This window comes from Lissotriton vulgaris, unplaced genomic scaffold (assembly GCF_964263255.1).
Source record: "Lissotriton vulgaris unplaced genomic scaffold, aLisVul1.2 SCAFFOLD_2606, whole genome shotgun sequence".
NCBI classification, from domain to species: domain Eukaryota; kingdom Metazoa; phylum Chordata; class Amphibia; order Caudata; family Salamandridae; genus Lissotriton; species Lissotriton vulgaris.
Window position 1 is genome coordinate 158,771 of NW_028241394.1, and position 23,503 is coordinate 182,273.

The following is a 23,503-nucleotide window of genomic DNA, read 5'->3' on the forward strand; positions in this document are numbered from 1 at the left end:
TATGCCACAACTAAGGTAGACCCTAAAGACACATAGCAGAGGCTGCATTGTATTAAAAAAGTAGGACATATGTGCTTTCGTTTTACATGTCCTGCCAGTGGAAAAACTCCGAAAGTTGAAGTGCTAAATTGAGATGGGGGTGGGGGGGCAGATGGAGATGTTGTTTACACTCCAATTAGTTGCAATTTAAGATCCTCTTTAATGGAAAAGTCAAGAGTTGAGTACAATTATGAAAATGCCACTTTTAGTAAGTTTAAATATACCAAAAAATGATGGAGGGAATGCTTGCATTAATCTCAGCTGCTGGCAATTACTTGGGCCCTGTCACAGTGCATTGTTATTTTGCACAATGTGCCAACTCAGTTTGGACCCAGCTAAAAGCAAATCAACCTTGGCCCTGTTTCAGTGTGAACAGTCCAGCCTGAACTGCCAAGCCAGTTCCTCCCTAAACCGGAAAACAAGCCACCGGGACCGTTTTTGCCCTAGTTATGGGCTCATCAGCAGGGTATAGCTTGGTGCCAGAGACGCGGTGTGCACTGGACCCACATCTAGGCATACCCATCCCACCGGGGCAGACATACTAAAGTATACAAAAAGTGATGGATGGAATGCTTTAATTCATCTTAGTCACTAGTAGTTACTTGGGCAGAATCCTAGTCCATCGTTATTTTGCACACCATGCCACTTTAGTTTGGAACAAGCAAATGGCTGGGTCCAAAATGAGGTGGCATGGTGGGCAAAAAACAATGGATTGGGATGCGGCTCCAAGCAATCGCCAGTGGCTGAGATGCATTCCATCCATAACTTAGTTTTTTGATACTTTTAGAAAGTTGGCATTTTCTTGTCCTACCCAACTGTGCCTTTCTGCCGGTGTCTTGGGTCACATGACTGTGAATGGCTCTGCCGTTAGGGGTTAAGTATTACTTCCAGAGAGTGACACAAAGAGGGCTTAGGCGTGTACAGGATGGCCAACCTTACGGGTTCATTAGGGAGGAGCTGTACCCAGCTTAACTTGCCATATAAAGGTCCTTGCCTATAGCCCACACAATGGAACCTGACACCAGGCCTGCCTTGCCTTTTGCCACCACACACAGTTTGGAGCCTTGACCAAAGGAAAACCTTTCTAGATCCAGGTGTGGGGTAGGACAAGGAGCCCCCACCCCCCTCACGCAGAGGCTTGCCCCAAGTATAAATATTGGACCTCAAGAGCCACTCATTAGAACACTCTTGGACCTATGGAAGAGTCGGAGGAAGGACTGCCCTGCTGCCAGTGGACTTCCCTGCTGCTTGAAAGACTGCCTTGCTATCTGAGGAAGGAAGATTGGACCTGCTTACCTTGATCCCAGGCTACCCAGAGTGACTCCAATCGTCAGTTGGCTGACCTCCTATGTGAGTTACAGGGGCACAACAGGTTTCAGAGACCTCCCTGCAACTTCCCAGCTAACCTGCTGCAAATGTAATTGCCTGTACGTGTCTGAACCCTGCTGCTTGCCTCCACTGGACTGAGTCCTAATCCCCTGCAGCTCCTGGGCATTCCGCTAGCATCTGTGGAAGCTCCTCCTGCAAGAACAGATGACCATCCTGAATTTTTGGAGCTTTGCAACCAAAATATAGGCCCGTTCGTGCCAAGACCCTACCATCCGTGACAACTGTCCATGCAGTGCTGTGGTGAAACATTTTCTTTGCTCCGACTGCCACTGTCCAAGGCAAACGGCAATGGGAGCCCTGTACTACATGCTGCAGAAACGAAAGCTTGTGATGATTGCCAACACAAAGCTACAGCAACGACTGTCTGCGATGCCTGACCGGATCTTCACATTACAACAGGCTGCGCTGCTCAGCCTCCTCCAACACAAATAGTACTCTTTGTCCCAGACTTTAAAAGGTAACTTATCAGCAGGACTAACCTGGCCCTTGTATCCAACCCGTGCTCTATTGTGGTTTGCCTGAACTTGTGACTTTCCCTCTGTTCTAGTGCGGCCAGATGACCAGGAGTGTCGCTTTGTGCGAATAGGCACTATTTTTACTTAAAATATTGAAACTGAATATCTTTGGTCCTATTGATTGTTTTTTGTTGTACAGGTTTCTTTTTATTTATTAAAACGTTCTCTATTTTTTTTAATGGGTTTTTTCCTGTATTGTGTTTTCAATTGTATTACTGATTTTTGTGCTGCATAAATTATTTGCGCATTGCCTCTGAGTTAAGCCGGACTACTTTTGTGCCAAGCTACTCTTCCAGTACCAAACCTATGCTATACTTAAGGCGACACCCTTGCACCATGGCGCAAAGGTGTCTCTGTGACTCACGGGAGCTGATTTCAATTCCGGAGCTAGTGAGAGGGGAGGAGAAAGCCTTATTTTAGTAAATAAGGTGCGCTCTCCTTTTCACAGAGCATTGTGCAGCATTTGCAAGCTGCTGCAGTTCGCTACATGAAAAGTAGGTAAATCTCCCCCAAAGTATTATATTAAAATAGGAGTTTTCCATCAGAGAGCTAAAGCTTTAATTAGCCAAACCATTACATATCCTCTTTCACAGCAGCCACTCACTGGTCATATCACCCAGTGGAGAACTGTGGGCTTCAAACCTCTAATGTGTTTTTCTTTTTAGGGCAGGCTATTGGCCGTCGTCTGAAACCCTTTGGTGTAAAGAAGTTTTTGTATACTGGACGTCAACCCAGACCTGAGAGCGCAGAAGAGCTTCAAGCTGAATTTGGTAACCATTTTTGTTTCCTAATTGGGAGGCAATGTCCCACATTTGTTGAGGTTTTTGTAAGATTTATAATTAAGAAAAAGGTAGAGTAACCGTGAGTAGACAGCATACCAGATAGTGCACAATTTTAGAAATTAGGATCCTAAATGTTGGTAAAACAAGATCCTCCTTTGAGATATTTATAGAATGTTTTTTAGGAGTCAAACATATGAAGCTACACCTTTTGTGCCAATTTTCCAGTATACTGTAAAACACTGTAATGTCCAATTTGGCTCAGTTTTAAAGGTTCATTAGGGATTAGAGCATGGATGAAAAAGAGTTGTTTAACCATTGAACACATGTTACATACACTCTTAGCTTTGAAGAGGGGCATTCCATTTTGAAAGCTGTCCAGCAAGGTGAAGCATTTCAAGGAACTGCAGCGGCTACCTTTACCATTTCGAAAGGGAGGGACTTCCTCCCTTGTGCCTCTCGAATCCAAACCGCTACAGTGATTGGTTGGAGCAGGCTAACCCAGCGCTCGTTTTGGGGCTGGTGGCCTGCGGCTGCAATCCCTCAGCTGTTTTTTTAGCCGTGGGATTGCAGGCTTCAAAGTGCGCATGATCGTTTGGCTGGTGTAGACGGCCAGATAATCTTTCATGCTCACTGTCAGGGGGCTAACGTAATAGTGCAATTACACTAAACGGGCCGCCCCCTGCCATCGCGCTGTAGCTGCACGAGCCTGCCACATGATAAAATTGTATCTTTTAATATTTTATGAATGTGTGTACCTGCTGCGCTGGCAGGAAGTGGGGTGACGTTCCTCGCCATAAAGGAGGAGCTGCCCCTGTGTCACACACGCATTTAAGCGAGCCCGGCCGCCCACGGCAGAGCAGGCGGCAGCCAGTTTAATCATGACTAACCACGGTTGCAATGGCAGCGCAGCAGCCGCTGTTCAAACCCAATTGTGCCATTCGGCGTTATCTAATGTACATTATTTATTGCTTGTATTGGACTCACCCCCACCGGGACAGCAGCAGCCACTCCAATGGTCACCTGCAGTCCAGTGCAGCCTCATCATGAATGCCCTTTGCTGTGGCCGTTGCTTGGTCAGGAAAACTCGTCCCTACTGCATGTTCACCGACTCGTATCGAATTGACACTGGCAATACTAGAGACACAAAATTAAGTTGAGACTCACTGGTATCTCCTTCCTAATAACATTTGCTTTTTAGAGCAAGTCAAGATCATTCTTTGCTGCCCGCCTGTGTAAGTTACAGCTGAGCTCTGCAGCTGCTGCAGTCTGTCTGCTCACTGTAGTGAGTTCAGCGCCTATCTTATGCATTGAAAGTGCACTTAAATAGTTGCTGCCAATGCTGTACCACACAAAGCATGTTAATTGGCCACGGTAGAACATTTCATTGTAAACAAGCATTTACAATGCAATGGTCTCGGCATCATTAAAGGTAGAGCTATTGGCATTGCTCATGACATTTCTTTTTTTTTCTTTAAATCATAAATAAATGGCATTGTCATTTACATTGCCAATACACAGCACTCTGCACCTGCACTCACTACTCTACACACACTCACTACTCTGCACATGCACTCACTACTCTGCACCTGCACTCACATGTCTGCACTCAACAGCACACAACACTCTGCACCTGCACTCGCAGCTCTGCACTCTGCACCTGTACTCACTACTCTGCACACACTCACACTCTGCACTCAACAGCACACACCACTCTGCACACACTCACACACTGCACTCAACAGCACACACCACTCTGCACACACTCACACTCTGCACTCAACAGCACACACCACTCTGCACACACTCACACACTGCACTCAACAGCACACACCACTCTGCACACACTCACCCTGCACTCACTACTCTGCACACACTCTGCACCTGCACTCACTACTGTGCACACACTCGCACTCTGCACTCAACAGCACACACCACTCTGCACCTGCACTCGCAGCTCTGCACTCAACAGCACACAACACTCTGCACCTGCACTCGCAGCTCTGCACTCTGCACCTGCACTCACTACTCTGCACACACTCACACTCTGCCCTCAACAGCACACACCACTCTGCACACACTCACCCTGCACTCGCAGCTCTGCACTCTGCACCTGCACTCTCTACTCTGCACTCTCTACTCTGCACTCTCTACTCTGCACTCTCTACTCTGAATTAACGCCTCCCTGCAGGTAATGTACGTTTTCCCCATTTTGTTGCAAACAAAACCCTTCAAATGTCCTAGGAGGCAGCGCACTACAAAAATAATAATGGCGTGATTACAAGTGCGCATGCTTCCAAGGCACCCTACCAGCAGTGTGTCGCCCTGTCCGGCCCGGGGAGAGTCCTGCTATCTTATCGAGCCACTCACTCTGTCAGGTCTGAAAGAATGGTCCAGTTTTTCATATTTCCACTGTAGAAGACATAGTCCCAGTGAGCTCTGTGATAACTATAATTATATTAAAATGATAAACAGCACAGCGGTTTACCCGGCACAAAAAACACATTTACAGGTCATTAAAAGAAATTCACTTCTGCTACAATTCATCCATATATTATCACAAAATTTAGATAGTCTGAAGGAATTTTCATCGTTTTGAGCAATGTCTAACATTTCACCGCTTGAAACTCATTTTAGTGTTGTGGGAATCAACTGTGCAGCATAATAGGTGATCTCAGGTGCAGCGTTAACTTTACACATACAGTCCTAGGATTAGTGTTAGAGTGCTGGGGTGGGGTGGGAGACCTGCCAATCTAAGTAATTGTATTCACTTTTACCACGTCTTACCTTATTTTGTTATTATGTAAGCACATATTACCTCAACCTGGCACACATCTAGCCAGATACAAAGCTCTGATAGTTAATGAATATTTATTGGCTGGATAACTGCCATGAGTCTGTTTAATCTGCAAAAAACACACATTATTTGCAATGCTATACAAAAGCTCAAAGTTCAAACGTAAATAATAATGCAGGAACAAATTAGCATGGAATTTGTCTAAACAAAAGTGCAGAGGCTCAAAGTTTTCTTAGAGGCGTGTTGTTGCCAAATGCCGGGGTTGCCGATTAAGTTGATTCCACTTCAAGCAAACCTTTTTTTACACCACCCTACACTCCCTGTCTCTTTATCTTAATCTTGCAGTATTTTCGCCAATGTTTCTCCCTTTGTCACCTTTTGCTTATCTTTCTCTTCATCCTTGTCTTCTACCTTTTCTGCCTTTCCAGCTTAGACCAACCAAAGTCTGACGATAAAAAATGCCCTGGTCTACAAAAATGAGCGTCTCTAGCCACCGGCTTAAATTAAGCACTGGGCTTCATGGTGTACAGTTCACAGAATACAGCAGCCAGCAAAAGAGTTTAAAACGCTGCATGTAACTTTTGAGACCAAGGAGAGCTGCGGGCAGAAGGAAGGGGGGGAGAGGAGAGACGAAGGGTGGCGGGGGGTGCGACGAGTGACGGAGAGCTGCGGGCAGAGGGAAGGGGGGGGGGAAGAGAGACAGAAACTCGGGATCAGGCTGTATGCTAATGGTAAGAAACAGTGAGGAGCAGCAACGAAACAGGGACGTCTGGGTCAAAAGTCGGGAGCAGCAGCAAGGTAACAGGGACATCTGGGTCAAAAGTCCGGAACAGCAGCAAGGGAACAGGGACATCTGGGTCAAAAGTCAGCAAAATGGCAATATGCCAACTTGATATTAAGGTATTGGAGCGCTTTAAACGAGCACCAGTTACATTACACTAGGAAACAAACATGTTTGTGTTGTCTTCCTGTCCACTCCAGCAGCAAAGGTGTGGTCCATATTGTAATCCAAAATTCAATTAAAGGTAATATCTGATGCTTCTTGTAAGTGTAAAGTGACCTAGTAATGTTTTCATAAATGTGTAGTTTCAAATATCCCCTTTAAAAAAGCAAGTATGGGGGGCGTGGCCAAGATGGCGGGCTGAGAGGACGCACTCGCCGAGAGCTCCCGAGCCCCTGGAACCCTGCACCGCTTATATCCGCTGATCCCCCCCCGGATCGAGCGGTAACCACACCTGGTGATCCCCGCGGTGGTGTGGAGCAGTCGGTGAACCCCAGGTGTCCCGCGGCGGTGATGATTCCGGCCGGATACCGCCTGAAACTGCGCCCGCTGAGCGGCCTGTGAGAAGCCCGAGAGCCGCGAGACCTTCAGGCTTGGGGTCCCGGCAGCGTGATCCGGAGACTGCGAGTGGCCTGTCGGAGAACCTGCGCTGTGGCGATCGAGTGGGCGCTGAGGCGGCCTTTGCCGGCGGAGCGGAGCTGAGCGGAGAACAGCGACGGAGGCGTAGCTGGCCTGCGACTACTACGCAAGAACGGGGCTCGAGAACGCCTGCTCCACGTGGTTGCTCCGGCCCACCCCTGACCGTGGCGGAGTAGAGTCGCGCCTCCGGAGTACTTGCACGCTCAGGCGAGCCGGCCCCAGTTGTCACTCGCCCTGCGGGCCTACCCTCCGACTGTGTGCACTGCAATTGGACCCGTGACGGAGGTAGGCCTCGTTCCCTGGGCGTTGGCCCCATTGACTGGGCGGCCATTTTGGAGACCTCGGACCGGCCGCCCAGCCTTGATCCGGGCCTCTGCGCTGCAGTGCTTCCTGACCGACGACGGAGTGCTCGACCGGCTCAGCGGCCTTGACCTTGAGCGCCTCTTTACCAAGCTGCGGCCATCGGTGACTCCCGCCCGCCAAGTTGTCAAATGCCAGGGGTCAGAGGAGAGGCGACCGAACTTTGCCGGACATGTTGGGACGTGGTGCCCTGCGGAGCGGGGGGAGCCAGGCCGCCCCGAGCTCCCCAGCCCATTCCAGAGGCGCTGACGGCGGAGAGCCCCCAATGACTCGATCGTTCCTGGAATCGCTGTTTAGCTCCTTGAGGGAGGATTTTCAGACTCTGAAGCAAGAGGTGGCCGGAGAGGTCCGGGAAGTCCGGAGAGAAGTTGTCTCCCTGGGGGAGCGAGTTAATACTGTGGAGGAGGCTGGTCATTCCAGAGATGAATAGATCACCCACCTGCAGCAGGAGGTCCTGCGGCTGCGGGAGCAACAGATTGAGCTGCAGGCCCACGCCGAAGATCTCGAAAACCGGTCCAGGCGGAACAATATCAGGGTCCGGGGCGTCCCGTCCAACGAGGAGGGTGACGACGTGACCGCCTACCTGGAGGCCCTCTTCCGCGCAATCTTGGGGGAGTCGGAGGACTTTCAAGTCCGTATCGACAGAGCGCACAGGGTGGGCCGCCCCCGCAGAACCTCGGCGCCCCCCGGGACATTTTGGCCTTTCTGCTGGACTTCCCCCTGAAGGAGCGGATTCTCCGCGAGGCACTGAGGCAGCAGCCTTTCCGCTTCAGAGATCACCCGGTGGCCTTCTATCAAGATTTATCCATGGTCACGCTGCAGAAGAGGAAATCTTTCAAAATTGCCACGGACTTCCTTCGGGAGCACGGAACGCAGTATTCTTGGGGGCACCCCTTCCGCTTGATCTTCCGGTGGAACGGGACACTGCACCAGCTCCGGTCCCTCCAGGTTGTCTGCGCCGTACTGGGGATCACAGCCTCGGATGCAGACACCCCGGCGCCGCGCCGCAGGCGAAGCACTCGAGATGGTTGGCAGCAGATCGGGGAGAGGCGCTCCCCTCCACCGGAGCGACCTGACTCGCCCACGATTCGGGCGGACATGTCGAGCGCTATCCAAGAGGCCTCCAGAGCGACAGCGAACAGTGATGTGGCCTTGACGGCCTGAATGTACTCGGGGGGGAGTCTACATTAGCTTTTCATCATTGCAGGTGCGAGGGTTCCGGGGGTAGGGGGGGACGGGGGTGCTGGTGGTGGTGGCTGGACGTCCACTTAATCGACTCTCCACGGCCTTGTCCGATAGGGACCGGACTGGGACAATGACTTTTTTGAATGGCTTGAGAAGCGGGGGTGGGAAGGGGAGTTGCAGGGGAATGTTTCGAGTTGGGGGGTTTGTTGGGGGGATGGGAGTTGGGGACAGAGTGGAGCTGAGGGTGTGAAGTTTCGGGGGACGGGGGGAATCCACTCAGTTGGGGGATTTTGGGGTTTGGGGACTGTACTGTGCCGTAGGGATGTTTGCTCTCGCTGTGTGCTGAGGTTTTTTGTTGTGGCCTCTGTGTTTCGTTTGCTGGGCCTTGCCCGACTTCATGTGCGTTTCTGGGGTTCCGCTCCTTGATGGCTCTTAAAGTTGTTACTCTGACTGTGAAGGGGCTGAATAACCCGGTTAAAAGGCGGGCCGTCCTGTCTCTGTTGGAGAACTCTCAGGCCGACATCTGCCTATTGCAGGAGACCCATCTGCTGGCCAAGGATTGTCCCAGAATGCGCACTCCCAAGTTTCCCACACAGCTCTTTTCCTCCAGTGCTTCTAAAACGGCAGGTGTAGCGCTCTTGTTCTCTAGGGGGTTCAGGGGGGAGGTTTTGCAGAAGGTAGCGGAACAGAAAGGGAGACTTTTGGCATATAGGATCAAGGTGGGGGGCTTGGTGATAACTGTAGGCTCTATATACGGCCCCAATGACCATTAGGACCAATTTTTGCTTAGGGCATTGGAAGACGTGGCGTCCACTTCTGATAGGCACATTGTGCTAGGGGGGGATTTGAATTTGGTCTTTGATGCGACTCTGGACAGGTCAGTGCAACGGCGCCACCAGTTGGGAGAGCTTTCGGGCTCGGTTCGTACCCGGCTGGAGGAGCTCGATATGCACGACATGTGGCGCCGCCTCCACCCCGCGACCCGCGCGTATTCCTATTTCTCTCATGCACACAAGTCCTACGCGAGACTGGATCATCTTCTAGTGACGGGCCCGATGTTCGCACTAGCCTCGAATGCCGACATAGGGGTCCTCTCTCTCTCCGACCATGCGCCGGTGGAGGGCACCTTCAGTCTACCCCCGGTGGCTCGTCCGAGAGGGGTTTGGCGTCTCCGGGACACGCTGTTGCACAGGCGCTCGACGGTGCAACAGATTCGCGCGGCCATAACGGACTTCCAGCGGGTAAACGACAACGACGACACCTCCCGCGCGACGCAATGGGCTGCCCTGAAGGCTGTGCTCCGGGGCGAATTTATCGCTATCTCCTCTTCGGAGAACAAGGATCGCCAGCTCAAGAGGGACGAGCTTACTCAGCGGGTGCGGGAGCTGGAACAGGTCCATCATAGAACTGGCGCCCCCAGAGTCTGGAGGCAACTGAATGCCGCCAGGAAACTCTTGTCTGCTCCTGACACTGACCGGGCGGAGTACACGATGCTTCGCCTGAAGCACAAGTATTACACCGGTGGAGACAGGTGCGGCCGGCTCTTGGCGCACAAGCTTAGGGTGCAACATCAGCAGCACCGAGTGGAAGAGCTGGTTACTCCTGCCGGAGGGTCAGTCACGGAGGACGAGCGAATTGCGGACGTTTTCCGTAACTTCTACGCTGACCTCTACACTGGCAAGCCCCCCTCCGCCCGGGCGGAAGCGGACTATCTGGAATCGGTGTCGCTCCCATCGTTAGCACCGGAACAGGCCCAGTATCTGGAACGGGAGATCCGGATCGAGGAGGTGGTTACGGCGATCTCCCGGCTTAAGACGGGTAAGGGACCGGATGGCTTTATCCCTCTTTTCTATAAGACCTTCTGTCAGGAACTTGCGCCTTTGCTGACGCGCCTTTTCAATACATTTTCGGAGCCGGGTGCCATCCCCCCTGAATTTCTCCAGGCCACGGTCTCCGTGATCCCGAAGCCGGGCAAGCATCGGACCGCTTGCGGGTCATACCGCCCTATCTCGCTACTAAACACGGACCTGAAGGTTTTCACTAGCATACTGGCAGCACGTCTGGCACTCCATCTCCCGGGCATGGTCGACTCGGATCAGGCCGGCTTCGTGCCAGGCAGGTAGACAGTGGACAACACGAAGAGGGTGACTCATATTCTTGAGAAGGCCTCCAGGATTCCCGGGGAACGCATGCTCCTCTCCATAGACGCTGAAAAGGCGTTCGACAGGGTGCACTGGCCCTATCTAGAGAAGGTCCTGGGCAAATTTGGGGTCGGCGAGAAGTTCCGACACCTGATTTTCAACTGCTACCGGTTTCCGTCAGCGGTGGTTCGGGTGAATGGGGGCAGCTCCCGACCCTTTCCAATAGAACGTGGTACGCGACAGGGATGCCCGCTGTCCCCTCTGCTCTTCGCTCTTTATATGGAGCCGTTCGCTCAAAGGGTCCGACAAAACCCCGATATCACGGGGGTCAGGATGGGAGAGTTTCGCCATGCGCTCAGCCGCTACGCGGATGACGTCATTTTGACGCTCGATGACCCGCGGAGGTCCCTGCCTGCATGTATCGAGGAATTGGACCTCTTTGCCGCAGTGGCGGGCTTCAAAGTGAACCTTGGGAAGTCTGCTGCCCTCGATATTTCGCTGAATAGCGCCACCAGGGCTGACCTGCAGAGGCTTTTTCCTTTGAGCTGGTCGGGGGACCGGATTCCGTATCTGGGGATCCTCTTGGCACCATCACTCCCCGCGATGGTCACGGCCAATTACACGGCTTTGAGCACGAAAATCAGAGAGGAATTGGCCCGGTGGGATAAGGGCACGTTATCGCTGCTGGGCAGGGTGGCCGCAGTGAAGATGACCCTTCTACCTCAGGTGCTGTACCTGTTTAGGGCGCTCCCGCTGCAGCCCCCCAAAGGATGGCTCGCAGAGACTCAATCAGCCATCGCACGTTTTGTGTGGCAGGGCCGTAAGCCTCGGATCAGACGGACCATAGCTACGCTGGCGCCTGAATCTGGAGGACTAGGGATTCCAGACCTGCAGAAATATTTCCAGGCTGCCCAATTGCGCTATTTGGTGGAGTGGAGCCGGTGGGAGTCGGATAAACACTGGCTGTTTCAGGACCAGGCGGTAGCGGGCAGAACGCTGCAGGAGGTGCCTTTCCTGAGACGGGCTCATCGGCCCCCTAACCTTTACGCCTCCTTTGTGACGCGGGTCCCGCTTCGGGTGTGGGACTCGTGGCTACTAGGCATGAACTCACTACCTTTCCCTCACCCTTCACGCCGCTGATTGGCAATCCGGACTTCGGCCCGGGTATGGAGCCTGGCGCCTACGATCATTGGCGAACGGCCCGTTGCTGCACCCTGTTTCATCTATATGGCCCGGAGGGTGTCGTCCCCTTCCAGGACTTACGTCGGGATTATAGCCTCCCCGAGACGGAGCGTATGCGGTACATGCAGGCGCGCCACTGGGCGCTACAGCCTCAAGTGCGGGCGACGGCGGACCGGGAGATCACGGGGTACGAGCGCTGGCTAGTCACTCGCACGTCGGGCGCTAAACTTATCTCCGATTTGTATAAGATGCTGCAGCCCCCCCCCCCTTTCATATCCACAACCCGGGTAGGGAGCGCTGGGAGCGGGAGCTTGGTCGAGTGCTGAGTCATACTGAATGGGACCACATCTCCTACCGGGCGCGCCACTCTGCCTATCACACAGGGCTCACGGAGACCTTTACCAAAATTTCCACCTATTGGTACCGCACTCCTGAGAAACTACATGAGATGGATAGATCAATACCGGGGACGTGCTGGCGTCACTGTGGTCAGACTGGCACGCTGACTCATGTCTTGTGGGACTGCCCCCTTCTGGCTTCTTATTGGGACGAGGTCCTCAATGAGATTGACAAATGTTTTGGGATAGAGCTGCCCCGATTCCCTGCCTACGTCTTATTGGGATTGCCGAATGGATTGATGTACCCTCTCAGGTCTAAAAGGGGTAGACAGATAGCGATAGCTTTGGGGTCAGCTGTGCAAAACATACTCATACACTGGAGATCCACCGCGCTCCCCACTGTTGTCGGTTGGCTGCACAGATTGTGGCATGTCCTTGGCATGGAGAAGTTGTCCTTGGTGGTGGCAGGGGACGTGGATGCTTTTGAGGAGCTGTGGGCGCCTTTCCATAACCTGTTGTGCTCTGAATTCAAAGAAATCACCTGCCCTAGGTATCTCAGACTGTTGCGGCTGACACCGCCGCCGGCCCCGCCTGTTTGATTGGTCTAGGACGACATCTGGTAGCGGGGGCACACGATAGGTTGCTAAGATGGGAGAGCGAGTGGTTGACGGCACAGTACAGGGGGTGGGTTCGGGGTGTGGGAGTTGGGGGGTAGTTGGCTGGGTGGGATAAGGGGCGGGATTGTTTTCCCCACCCTTTTTTCTTTTTCCCTTTCCTCCCCCCCCCCTTCTTTTTTGTCTTCGCCCACGGGTGCGCGAGCTGTGTTTCCAAGCATGATGGTGCCCACTGTGGCGAAAGATTTACTCTGCTGTATCTAATGTACCGTATGCACTGATTATGAGGGCACCTGTGGTTTTTCTTTTTCGTGTACTTTGTTATTTCCTTCCTTACCCTGCTTCAATAAAATACTTTAAACCTAAAAAAGCAAGTATGGAAACAGACACAAACTATGTTTGCATAGGCCATGATCTGGTGAAAGCATCTCACCGCTATCAACTCAAAAGCTCCAAAGTTTTCCAGAACATGCCAGGGGTGAGATTATCATCTAATCCTTTGCTTACGTTTTTTTTTTCTAATAGAAACTGAACTATGAATCTTACATGCTAAGAAAAAACGGTTGGAACTGGGAAATGTGCCGAATTCCGCAGCTAATTATTATCTAGATGTTAAGTGAGGTGGCATGACGCACATCCCCAGTACCTTTTAACATACCTATTAAACCTTTCGATTTGTTGTTTACAGCAGTCAGACTCTCTTGTCCTGCCACACTGCCTTGAATGTCACTGGCCCCATGATCTCCTGAATACCGGGCTGCACATGTGGGCCGGGTGCTGTGGACTAAAACGGCCACTTAGGCAGGCAGCGAGTGTATTGGGAAGGAAAATCAAAGCTGCCTGCTAGTTTTCCATCTGTCTGCCTCTGGCCAATAAGGGCACCGCACGCGTGGTCAGCAGGGCGAATGCCTTTCCGGAAAAAACAGCAGGCAGGGCGCGGATCCACGAGGGGTTGCTGGGCACGCACTGTCTGCTGGGTCGCATTAATTTGTTTGACAATAACAGAACACTGAGACACATATCACGTGGAAGGCTCCTTATCTTTTGGGGATCTGAATTCAGCTATTGGGCACCGGAGCAGAGTGTGACAATTAGCAACAGCGCACTAAATGGCAAGCAGGCTGCCTCAGTACTTACTGTGTCTAATTGTCAGAGTCCAGGCTGGCGAGGTAAAGTTGCGGCCCGCGACGCCGCCGCGTGAGGGCATGAGGTGCTGTCCTCTACTCTGCGCAAGTTCAAAATGGGGCTCGGGGGGCTTCTCTGCGTCCTGGGGCTGAGGTGTGTGCTCCACGGCGTCACGACTGCTGGAGTGTCCTTCAGAGCTAAGTAGACGAGAGAGATGGGAGCTCCGTGGGGAGAGAGTGGGGGGAGGTGAGCAGCGGAAACGGGGGGCGAGGAGAGACGAAGGGGGGCGGAGGGATAGGGGGGGCGAGGAGAGACGAAGGAGGGAAGGGGGGTTGGGGGAGATAGACAGAAACTCGGGATCAGGCTGGATGCAAATGATAAGAAACAGCGAGGAGCAGCAAGGAAACGGGGACATCTTGGTCAAAAGTCGGGAGCAGCAAGAGAACAGTGTCATGCGGGCCTCGGAGCTCGCGTAGCTTCGCACGGCAGCAGACCTCTGCAAATGATCTTATACAACACTGCACACAGTCAACACACTTTAAGGGCTCAATCCTGGACCTTATTATTTCCAAAGCAGACAGGCTTTCTATCACTACCCCTATTCATGTTGACTGGTCTGACCACCTCCTCATCCCATTCTCTCTTCACCTTTCACACTCTATAACTCTTGGCCAACCTAAGAGGGCTACCTCGTGGTTCCGTGATGTTAGAAATATTGACATTGGTTCCCTCTGTGAATCATCCTTGTTATCACTTCCAAAGCTTGACCCGAACCTAGATGTTGACGTACTCACCTCCCAATGCCTCTCAGTCCTTGCAGTCGAAATCAATAAGGTCGCTCCTCTCCAAAGCAAAAAGGTTAGGCCCACTCCCTCAGCGCCTTGGTACAACAAATCCCTCTATGAAGAAAAGAAGCAGCTAAGATACCTGGAGAAACAATGGAGGCAAGCGCCCTCCACTGATAACTCAGCCACGCTTCGTTCTGCAAGATCCAAATACCATAAGAACATCTTCATTGGAAAAGCGTCGCACTTCAGAACTCTCCTAGACTCTGCCAAAAATAGACCCAAAAAACTTTTCGATCTCATCAAGATTCCTAACCACTTTCCCACATCCTCCAAGCTGGAGGACTCTACCAAGAAAGCAACGGACTTTGCTCTATTCTTTGACGAAAAAGTGAAATCCCTCGTGGCTCAAGTAGCTCACCCTACCCCTCCTGAGGAGCGCAAATCCTTAGCCGTTTGGCAGAACTTTGACCTCATCTCTGAAGATGCCCTCCTCAAATGCATCCTCGAAACAAAGCCCTCCAACCACTCTCTTGACCCCATCCCTAGTGCCATTGCTATCGACTTCTATTCCCATTCACTGTCCTATTGGACCACTCTGGTCAACCTCTCCCTCTGCCAAGGCTCCCTTCCTGTCTCCTTCAAAACAGGGCAGGTCACCCCTCTGCTTAAAAAACCCTCTGCTGATGCGAATGACCTCAATAACTACCGCCCCATCACTAACCTTCCCTTTCTTGCGAAGATCACAGAAAGATGTGTAGCGAAACAACTCTCTCGCTATATCAGGGACAATGATCTTCTTGACAATTGTCAGTCCGGCTTCATCCAAAACTGCAGCACTGAAACAGCCCTATTGCAAGTGATTGATGACGCGATGAGGATACTCGATTCGGGGGGGTCCTGTCTCCTTATTCTCCTTGACCTCTCTGCAGCCTTTGACACTGTCAACCACGACACTCTCCTCAACACTCTGCAACAGAGAATGGGCATGGAGGGTACTGTGCTTAAATGGTTTGCTTCCTTCCTCTCAGATAGATCCCAAATGATCAAAATAGCGAACAGCCTGTCATCTCCTCTGGCGGTAGGTCAAGGTGTTCCTCAAGGCTCTATACTTGCACCTACTTTGTTCAACCTCTACCTAGAACCCCTGGGAAATCTCCTCAGTAAATCTGGGATCAACTATCACCTCTACGCAGATGACACTCAAATCTACCTCAAAGTTGCCTCCACCCACGATCTCACTATCCTTAGCTCAACTCTCGACTCCATTCAAAACTGGATGTCAAATCATCAACTGATTCTGAATCCCTCCAAAACTGAATTCCTCCTCCTCTCCTCCTCACTCTCCCCTCCCCCGGTTCAATCCTGGATGGATCAGACAAATCTACTCAACAATAAGCCTATCATTGTTGAAAGCGCAAAATCCCTTGGTGTCTTACTCGACAAGAATCTCAATCTAATACCTCACATCAATTCCATTGCAAAGTCTGCACGATACCAACTGTGACTTCTTTGGGGTATTCGTCGCTTTTTTCCTGAGCATGACCTTAAAACACTGGTGTAATCGCTGGTCCTCTCCAGACTGGACTACTGCAATTCTCTTCTTACTGGCCTCCCCAAATCCCACCTGTCCCCCCTGAAATCGGTCTTACACTCAGCAGCCCGTTTCATCTATGGGGCCAAAAGAAGCGACCACATCTCACCGCTGCTATCCTCCCTGCGTTGGCTTCCCATCGAGGCTAGAGCTATCTACAAGACTGCCTGTATCACCCACAAAGCCTTGCACTCCTCCTCTCCCCGCTACCTGTCGAATAAACAAACTCTCTGGAGGCTCTAGACCTTCTCGGAATGCTGAAAATCTGCTGCTTGAACCCCCCACTTTCAAGAAGGAAAGATCGATGGCCCAATCCTTCTCAGGCAACGCAGTGAGAATCTGGAACTCGCTCCCGCCCAGCTCCGGACTACCTCCTCCTCTCAGGCCTTCAAAAGGGACCTTAAAGTTCTTCTCCTCCAAAGACACCTTAAAGTCTAACTCACACCCTTGCCTTCGTTTGAAGGAAGACCTCCCATTACTGGAAAGTCTATTGGCCAGGTTTATGGTACTTCCTCCCCAGTGTGTTCTGGTAGTTTAAATGTCTAGTATTATCCCAATACCTGTGTATGGTACCCTTTTGGAACTTGCACACGTCACTTTTGTTTTGTAACACACTGTTTGCTACCTCACACATTTTGTTTGTTCTAGTTATTTGCACAAGTGCCTCCATTGCCTACGTAACGTTTGTTCTTGTGATGGAGTGTCTGCCTTTTATTGCAATTTTATACTTCTATTTGTATTTTGTACATTTTTGTAACCTGCACCAATTTCACTTTTTTTCTCCTGTAATGCACCGATTGCTACCTCATGTATTTTGGTTTGTCACTAGTGTCACGTTTGATCCATGTAACCTATTGTCTGCATTTGTATTTTGTTCCTGTATGTCATTTTTGGTCCTTTTGTGAAGCGCTCTGACACCTTCGGGTAAGGTCCGCGCTATATAAAATTGCATAAATAAATAAATAAACCTGAACGGCGGGGGGGGGGGGAGCACGAGCAGGGGCTCAAGCGCTGTTTGCAAAGGCCGGGGAAGGCAGGAAAACAGCTCACCTTCACTGTGGTGCTGCCTTCAGGCTCGCGGGCGACTCGAGGAGGAGGCTCTCTGCACTTCAAGACTCGGCGGTGGACAGGCAAAATGACGCCCCCAAATCCGAAAAAGACGGGGCTTCTTTAGAGGGACGGCTCTCTCCTCCAATGGCTGGCCTCTGTTTAGGAAGCCAGCCAATGGTGGAGAGACAGAGCAGGGAGGCGGGTTCTGAAGCCCTACTACACAACATAAGATCTCCTGACCGGAAGCTGCTTCGCAGCTTAACGGTCCCGAGACCTAAAAACGGACGTACGTCGGTGTGTACGCGAGGCTCCTTGCATTATTGGCAGTACGGTACCCTATGTCAGAAGGAGGCCCTCTGTCAATACTTTTTGTGGATGGTCCGTCTCCTGAAGATTGCCCGGTGCTCCAGCCGTGCTCCGACTTCTCAAAGCTGAGACAGTCTTTCAGCCTGTTGTGACTAGTAATTATTATAATGTATTAGCATGCTAAAGAAGCTGAGATCTGCTTGCTGGGGCCTCTCACACATCCTGTTTCAGTTTGGTTACAGTGGTCATGTTGGTTAGTGCCCTTCCATTTGCTTTGCAGCAGTTTTAAGATCTTCTTAGTTTCTTGTTGCTCAAATGGGTGTAATTTCTGATATTCATATGTTTCCCTCAACTTCATTGCTTGATTTTTGCTCGCAAGAAATTGTCACTCATAATTGTTGCATGTCACTCATAATTACACTAAAATTGTGAAAATGTCACACCTAAGCAATCTGAAACCTGGGCAGCTATGCAAACCTCACTATACTACTCTCTCCAATGCACTATCCTATTTCTCAACCTATATCTCTCAATATATCCTCTACCTCCACTCTGACCCATCTCAAACCCCATTCTACTACTATGATCCTTCTTTCTAGACTCTTCCCTCCTCTACCCCTCCTTGCATCATCCCAAACCTCTTTACTATTCAGATCTCCCAAACAACCCTTTCTATACCCTGCCCTCATGTATCCACCCTAGACTCATCCAATACCTCATCTTCCTCCCTAATCCATTTCTAGGGGAAACAGCCTTTAGATCGCATGCTTTACATCGTGTGCCATTACAACGCGGTCATTACAACGACTGCGTTGTTAAAATTCAAACCTGTTACATTGCAAGTAGTTACAACGACTTGCTGTAGAGGGCAGAAGGAGTTGGATTTAAAATCCAACACCATCCCTGCTGTTGCTCAAATTGGAGTAGGAATAGTACATTATACTATTCCTAAGTCCAGCGCGCCACCTGCAGCAAGTCATTGAAATGACTTGCGATGTGATGGTTTGCATTTTAACAACGCAGTCGTTGTAACAACCGCGTTGTAATGCCATGCAATGTAAAGCATGCATAGTAAAGGTATATATTCCACTTCTAGAGACTCTTCCCCCTCCCCCATCTCTTCTTTACTCATCCCAAACCTTCTACGGCTAGGATCTCCAAATAAACACTTTCTAGACCCTTCCTTCTTCTATACCTCCACCATCCTTTTCAATCCAACTAACACTCACCTGTCCCCCACTCAAATTTCATAGTTCCCTATACTAATTCACAGCTAATCCTTATGGGGTCCCCGAGTAGTGTCCTACTCGCCGAAAAGCGCTTCAACATCTCATCTGGAGTAGTAAAAGCTATATAAATGTGATTACTATAATAGGAAATCTAGGTATCCCTCAGTCAGAAGACTGGAAACACAATGGAATAAAAAGTTGCAAAATCACAGGATCTTCCCCAAAAGAAAGTGAAAGAGGAGCAGATTCCCATTCAGGGAGACCTATGTATAGAAAAGGAACAGCTATATAGCCTTTGGAAACAGTGAGGATTGTGGTGGTTTGGTTGTCGAGCCTTACCGTGTAATACACTCACAAAACAGTCTTGGGTCCAGTCAGGCCCGTTTGTAAAACCGCTACCTCAACCCTGGATATGTGGCTTCGAGCAGTAAAGCTTAAGGAACGGAACTAGAGCATTTATAAGCACAAACAACAACAAAATAGTCACAAACTACGAAAGAAATCCAACACCAATTTATTAAAAGAGATTATATTTTTATGAATTTTAGACAGCAAGATGAGAAAAATTCACCAAAGGATTCTGGAAATATAGGGCCAGATGTAGGAAGCCAAATAGCAACCGCAAACGCAGAAATTCACAGAATTTCAGCCTTTGCGATCGCAATTTGGCTTTCAGCAATATAGGTAAGTTTAAACCTACTCGCGAAATAGGGAATCGCTAAAATAGTGATTCCCTATTTTGCAATTGCATTTAAGGAATCACAAATTGCGATTCCTTAAATGCAATGTAAGTAGCACAAAAGAAAGTGCACCTTAGCCTTAAGGAATCGTTAATTACCATCAACTTCAAGTTAGTGGTAATTAGCGATTTCCTTAAAAAAAGAACTTTTTTGCTTTTTTAAGAGCCATGTGGCACACATTCATGCCCTTAGGGCAAGTATGTGCGCCACATGTGCACTCAGGCACATTTCAGGGGTGCAACAGGGTGTCCTTTTGGAACCCTTGCACCCTTGAAATTGCGCCTGCAATTTGCGAGTGCCTCTTGGTTACTCGCAAATTGCGGGCGCAAATCCTATTCATTCCTATGGGCCTCTAGGCCCATAGGAATGAAGTAGATGGTATTCCTTGATTGCGAATCTCAATTTGCGATTCGTAATCAAGGAAAATTAAGGAATCGTAAATATTTTTGCGATTCCTACCTACATTCAATTTTGCGAGTCCTTATTACCGATTCGTTAAAATTCACTATTTCAAACTTGAATTTACCTACATCTGGCCCATATATTTTCAAGTAAAACATAAATCTCCGCTTTTTATTCCAAAGCGCAAACTAGCAATAGTAACCGTAAATTTCAGGAACTTTTGAAAAGTTTGACAGAGTTGTGTTTGGCAAAGGTGGCCAATTCGGAGAGGGAGAAGGTCAGGGGGGGGCAAAAAGGTGTAGCTGGACAGTTAACTGGTCACCAAAGCACTTCAAGGGAGTGGTTCTAATGTAGGGGATGCAGGATGCTGAGGATGCTCTGGGTGCTGTGCGGTCGATGAGGGACTTCCTGGAGTTATTCCTTTTTCACAGGACTTTGGCCAGAGGAGTTGGAGTCCCACAACGTTCTCTTTGAGCCAGTATAAGTCCAGCTGTAGCTGGGCTACCGATCTCCATACACAACAGGTCCAGTGAAATCCTATGGTGAGGGCCAGTATCCATCTTTAGCAACCAATCCACTCTAACAACTCTCCTGAGTCCGGCAGACATGGGTGCAACTTTTGAGTCCAGGGTGAAGGTCTTCTTTGCTGCACATCGGCTGTCAGAAGCATTTCCTTCTGAGTGACTACTAATTGGTCAGAACGGGCTACTTTAGCTTTTAGTTCCCTGGGACAAGAACGGGGGTGGGAGGAGGCAGCAAACTGGTCCTTGGAGTCACTCTTTCGGTCTGGGGCTCCGGAGCAATTTTTCCATGAGCCAGGCTCCACCGGCACAGTCCTTTCTTTGCTAGACCAAGGAGCAATAAGTGCAGGCCATCGGTTGGTGCAGCCTCTTGCCAGGTCACGGTGTCAGCAGGACAGTCCTTTTTTGGTCCTCTCTCCAGTCCAGATGTGATCTGAGGTTCAGGGTACCAGGGGTGCCATATTTATGCCCTGGGGGAGGGACTGAAGCAGTTGGTAGCTAATGGGCTACCAGGTTCCCTCCCACCCCTAAGAAGACTTTCGTCTATCTGTGGCAGGTAGCAATCCCAGAGTGCACTCTTCTGCCCACTCTCAAGATGCCTGAGCCCTTCCTTGAATGTTAGGAGCTTAGTAGCCCATCCTAGAGGTGTGGCTACCTATAGGCTACACGCCCATGTAAAAAATGGTTTGGCAACTGGTCTCCCCTCTCTGTTCAGGAAGACAGACTGGCAGCTGGAACAAAGGGCATCCCTTCATGATTGTGATCGCCATTTGCCCACCAAAGACGGCTTCCCCCTTAAAAGCTCCCCTTTTGGGCCAACACCTTGTTTGGCTTCTTACAAGGGGGAGGTAATGCCTCCCTCTGTGGCAGTCCTCTATTGTTCTTGAGCCTGGGAGTCATTCACACTACTCCCCAGGAGGACAAAAAAATGTCTGGTGGCCATTAACTGTGAAAGGCCACCAGATAAACTGGGCAACAGAGTGGTAACTTTCTAAAAGTAGCGTTTCCTTAAAAGTGGCATTAAATTGGACTTGGGCATCAAGTTGGTTTTAATGTCACAATTAATTTGATACCTTGAAGTGCCCACTTTAGTAGTCCAAATCATCAGAAGTTAGCCGCCCTGAGAGGTTAGGCAGGAACTCTGTATTAGCCAATGGGGCTACCAACCTTTCCACAGCAAAAACAGCAATTGGAAGTTTTGCTGCTAGGTCATATTAAAATACATGCCTTGCTTAATAATATACAGCTCCCTGCAGTAGGGCTCAATAGGTCTTCCTTAGGGGAGTCTTCCATATATTGTTAAAGGAAGTGCAGGCTTTGCTATTGGTTTAAATGGCAAAGTCGAACTTGCTCTTCCAGGCTGCAGTGGGAGGCTGGGAGCCATTTTGTACTTTGTCACACCCAGGGTGGCACAATCGGTGGCTGCATCCCTGGGTGGACACTCTAACGTACATGTCTTGAGTACCCTTGGTACCATATACTAGGGACTTGTGAGTAAGTTGGCTGTAGTCAATGTAACACCCATTTTGTAATTGATTAGATCATTGGCACTGACATCTGGTTGGCAGGCTTCAGTGCACTCGAAGTTAAAAAAACTAGCAGCATCACTCCAACATCACAGCAATAATCATGCAAAAATAGGCATTTCCATACAGTAATAGATTACCATTTTACTTAAATCTGTCTAATTATTTGAAATATTGAACAAATGACCTTTCATGATTTGTAAAAAGTCTGATGTGCTTTGATGCCTGTTTCATTTCAGTGTCTCTAGAGAAGCTTGCTGAGGAATCGGACTTTGTTGTTGTTTCTTGCTCTTTAACACCTGAAACCCAAGGAATGCTTAACAAGGATTTTTTCGAAAGAATGAAGAAAACCGCAGTATTTGTTAATTCAAGCAGGTAAAAACAAATATGATGCAAAGGTTTGAATAACACACAACAGCTACTTGTGTGGTATTGTATTTCTGTTGCCTTCTCTGGATGCATTTGGAGAATACAGCTTACGTGAGTGGTTAAGGGTGTGATATGTGGGAAGTTGCCTTTGGTGCTTGAGTGGCAAGATCACGTCACAGCTGGTTGTTGATGGAATGCTTGAATTTCACACACTGGTAAATTCTCAGGTCGCATCCCAGTCCATCATTATTTTGCTCACCATGCCACCTCAGTTTGGACTCCACTATATGCAAATCAATCTTGACCTTGCTCTAAAGTGAACAGTCCAGCCTGAACTGCCAAGCCAGGGCCTCCCTGAAACGGAACTCAGGATTATTTCCAGCATTCCATTCATCATTGTTTGTCTACTTAAGTTTGCTAGTGTAGCAGAGGTGTTCCATCTGTATGGAGCGCATGGTTCTATGAGAGAGAGAAAGAAATGAGTGTGGGTGGAGGAAATTGCTTGCGTGGATTTGCATGTTATGGGGCCTGTGGACCGCGGATGTGCTCTAATCATGTAATGTGTCTAAAGAGTGAGTCTTCAGAGGTTTGTGTGCGAATGGCCTATTTGGAAAAGTTGAGCGTGAAGTGTGAGGGCCATAGATGTTGCTATGCTCCACTAATTACCCAGTGCTTTGTTATAGTTGAATTTCTTAAAACTCCTTTCCTGGTGGGTGAAAACGATATTATGTTTCTTATAACCATAGTTGGTGTGTCAGCTAGGCAGCTGATCATCGTTCTATCCCAGCTGGAGAACAACACAATCATTCCCCTCTGGCCTCTGAAATAGTCTTTTCTCTTGATGTTACAAGCAAAATAGACTTGCGTGTGTGTGTATGTGTATGTACACACTGTAAAAAAAATTAAAACAGAGTTCTAGTTCTGGTTAAAAAGTGCTAACCTATTGAAATATTTGATTTATTGTTAGCAGTGCACACAACGAACGGCATAACTCATGCCACCCACCATGATTTCTTTCAGATAGTTTCTCTTTTGTTCCTGTGTCACTGGCAAAGCAGTGTATTCAACGTGGCAGCCAAAAGTCCTGGTGTACATTC

The 23,503-nt window shown here is 49.6% G+C and overlaps 1 protein-coding gene across 1 annotated transcript in view; it reads left to right on the forward strand.

The window, feature by feature from the left end:
* The window catches only part of LOC147671309 (glyoxylate reductase/hydroxypyruvate reductase-like), a 130,685-nt gene that overhangs the window by 63,961 nt on the left and 43,221 nt on the right, over positions 1-23,503 (forward strand). Inside the window, exons 6-7 of the mRNA XM_086948085.1 lie at positions 2,609-2,713; positions 22,277-22,412. Coding sequence (XP_086804211.1) covers positions 2,609-2,713; positions 22,277-22,412 — 241 coding nt within the window. The remainder of the gene's footprint in view (positions 1-2,608; positions 2,714-22,276; positions 22,413-23,503) is intronic.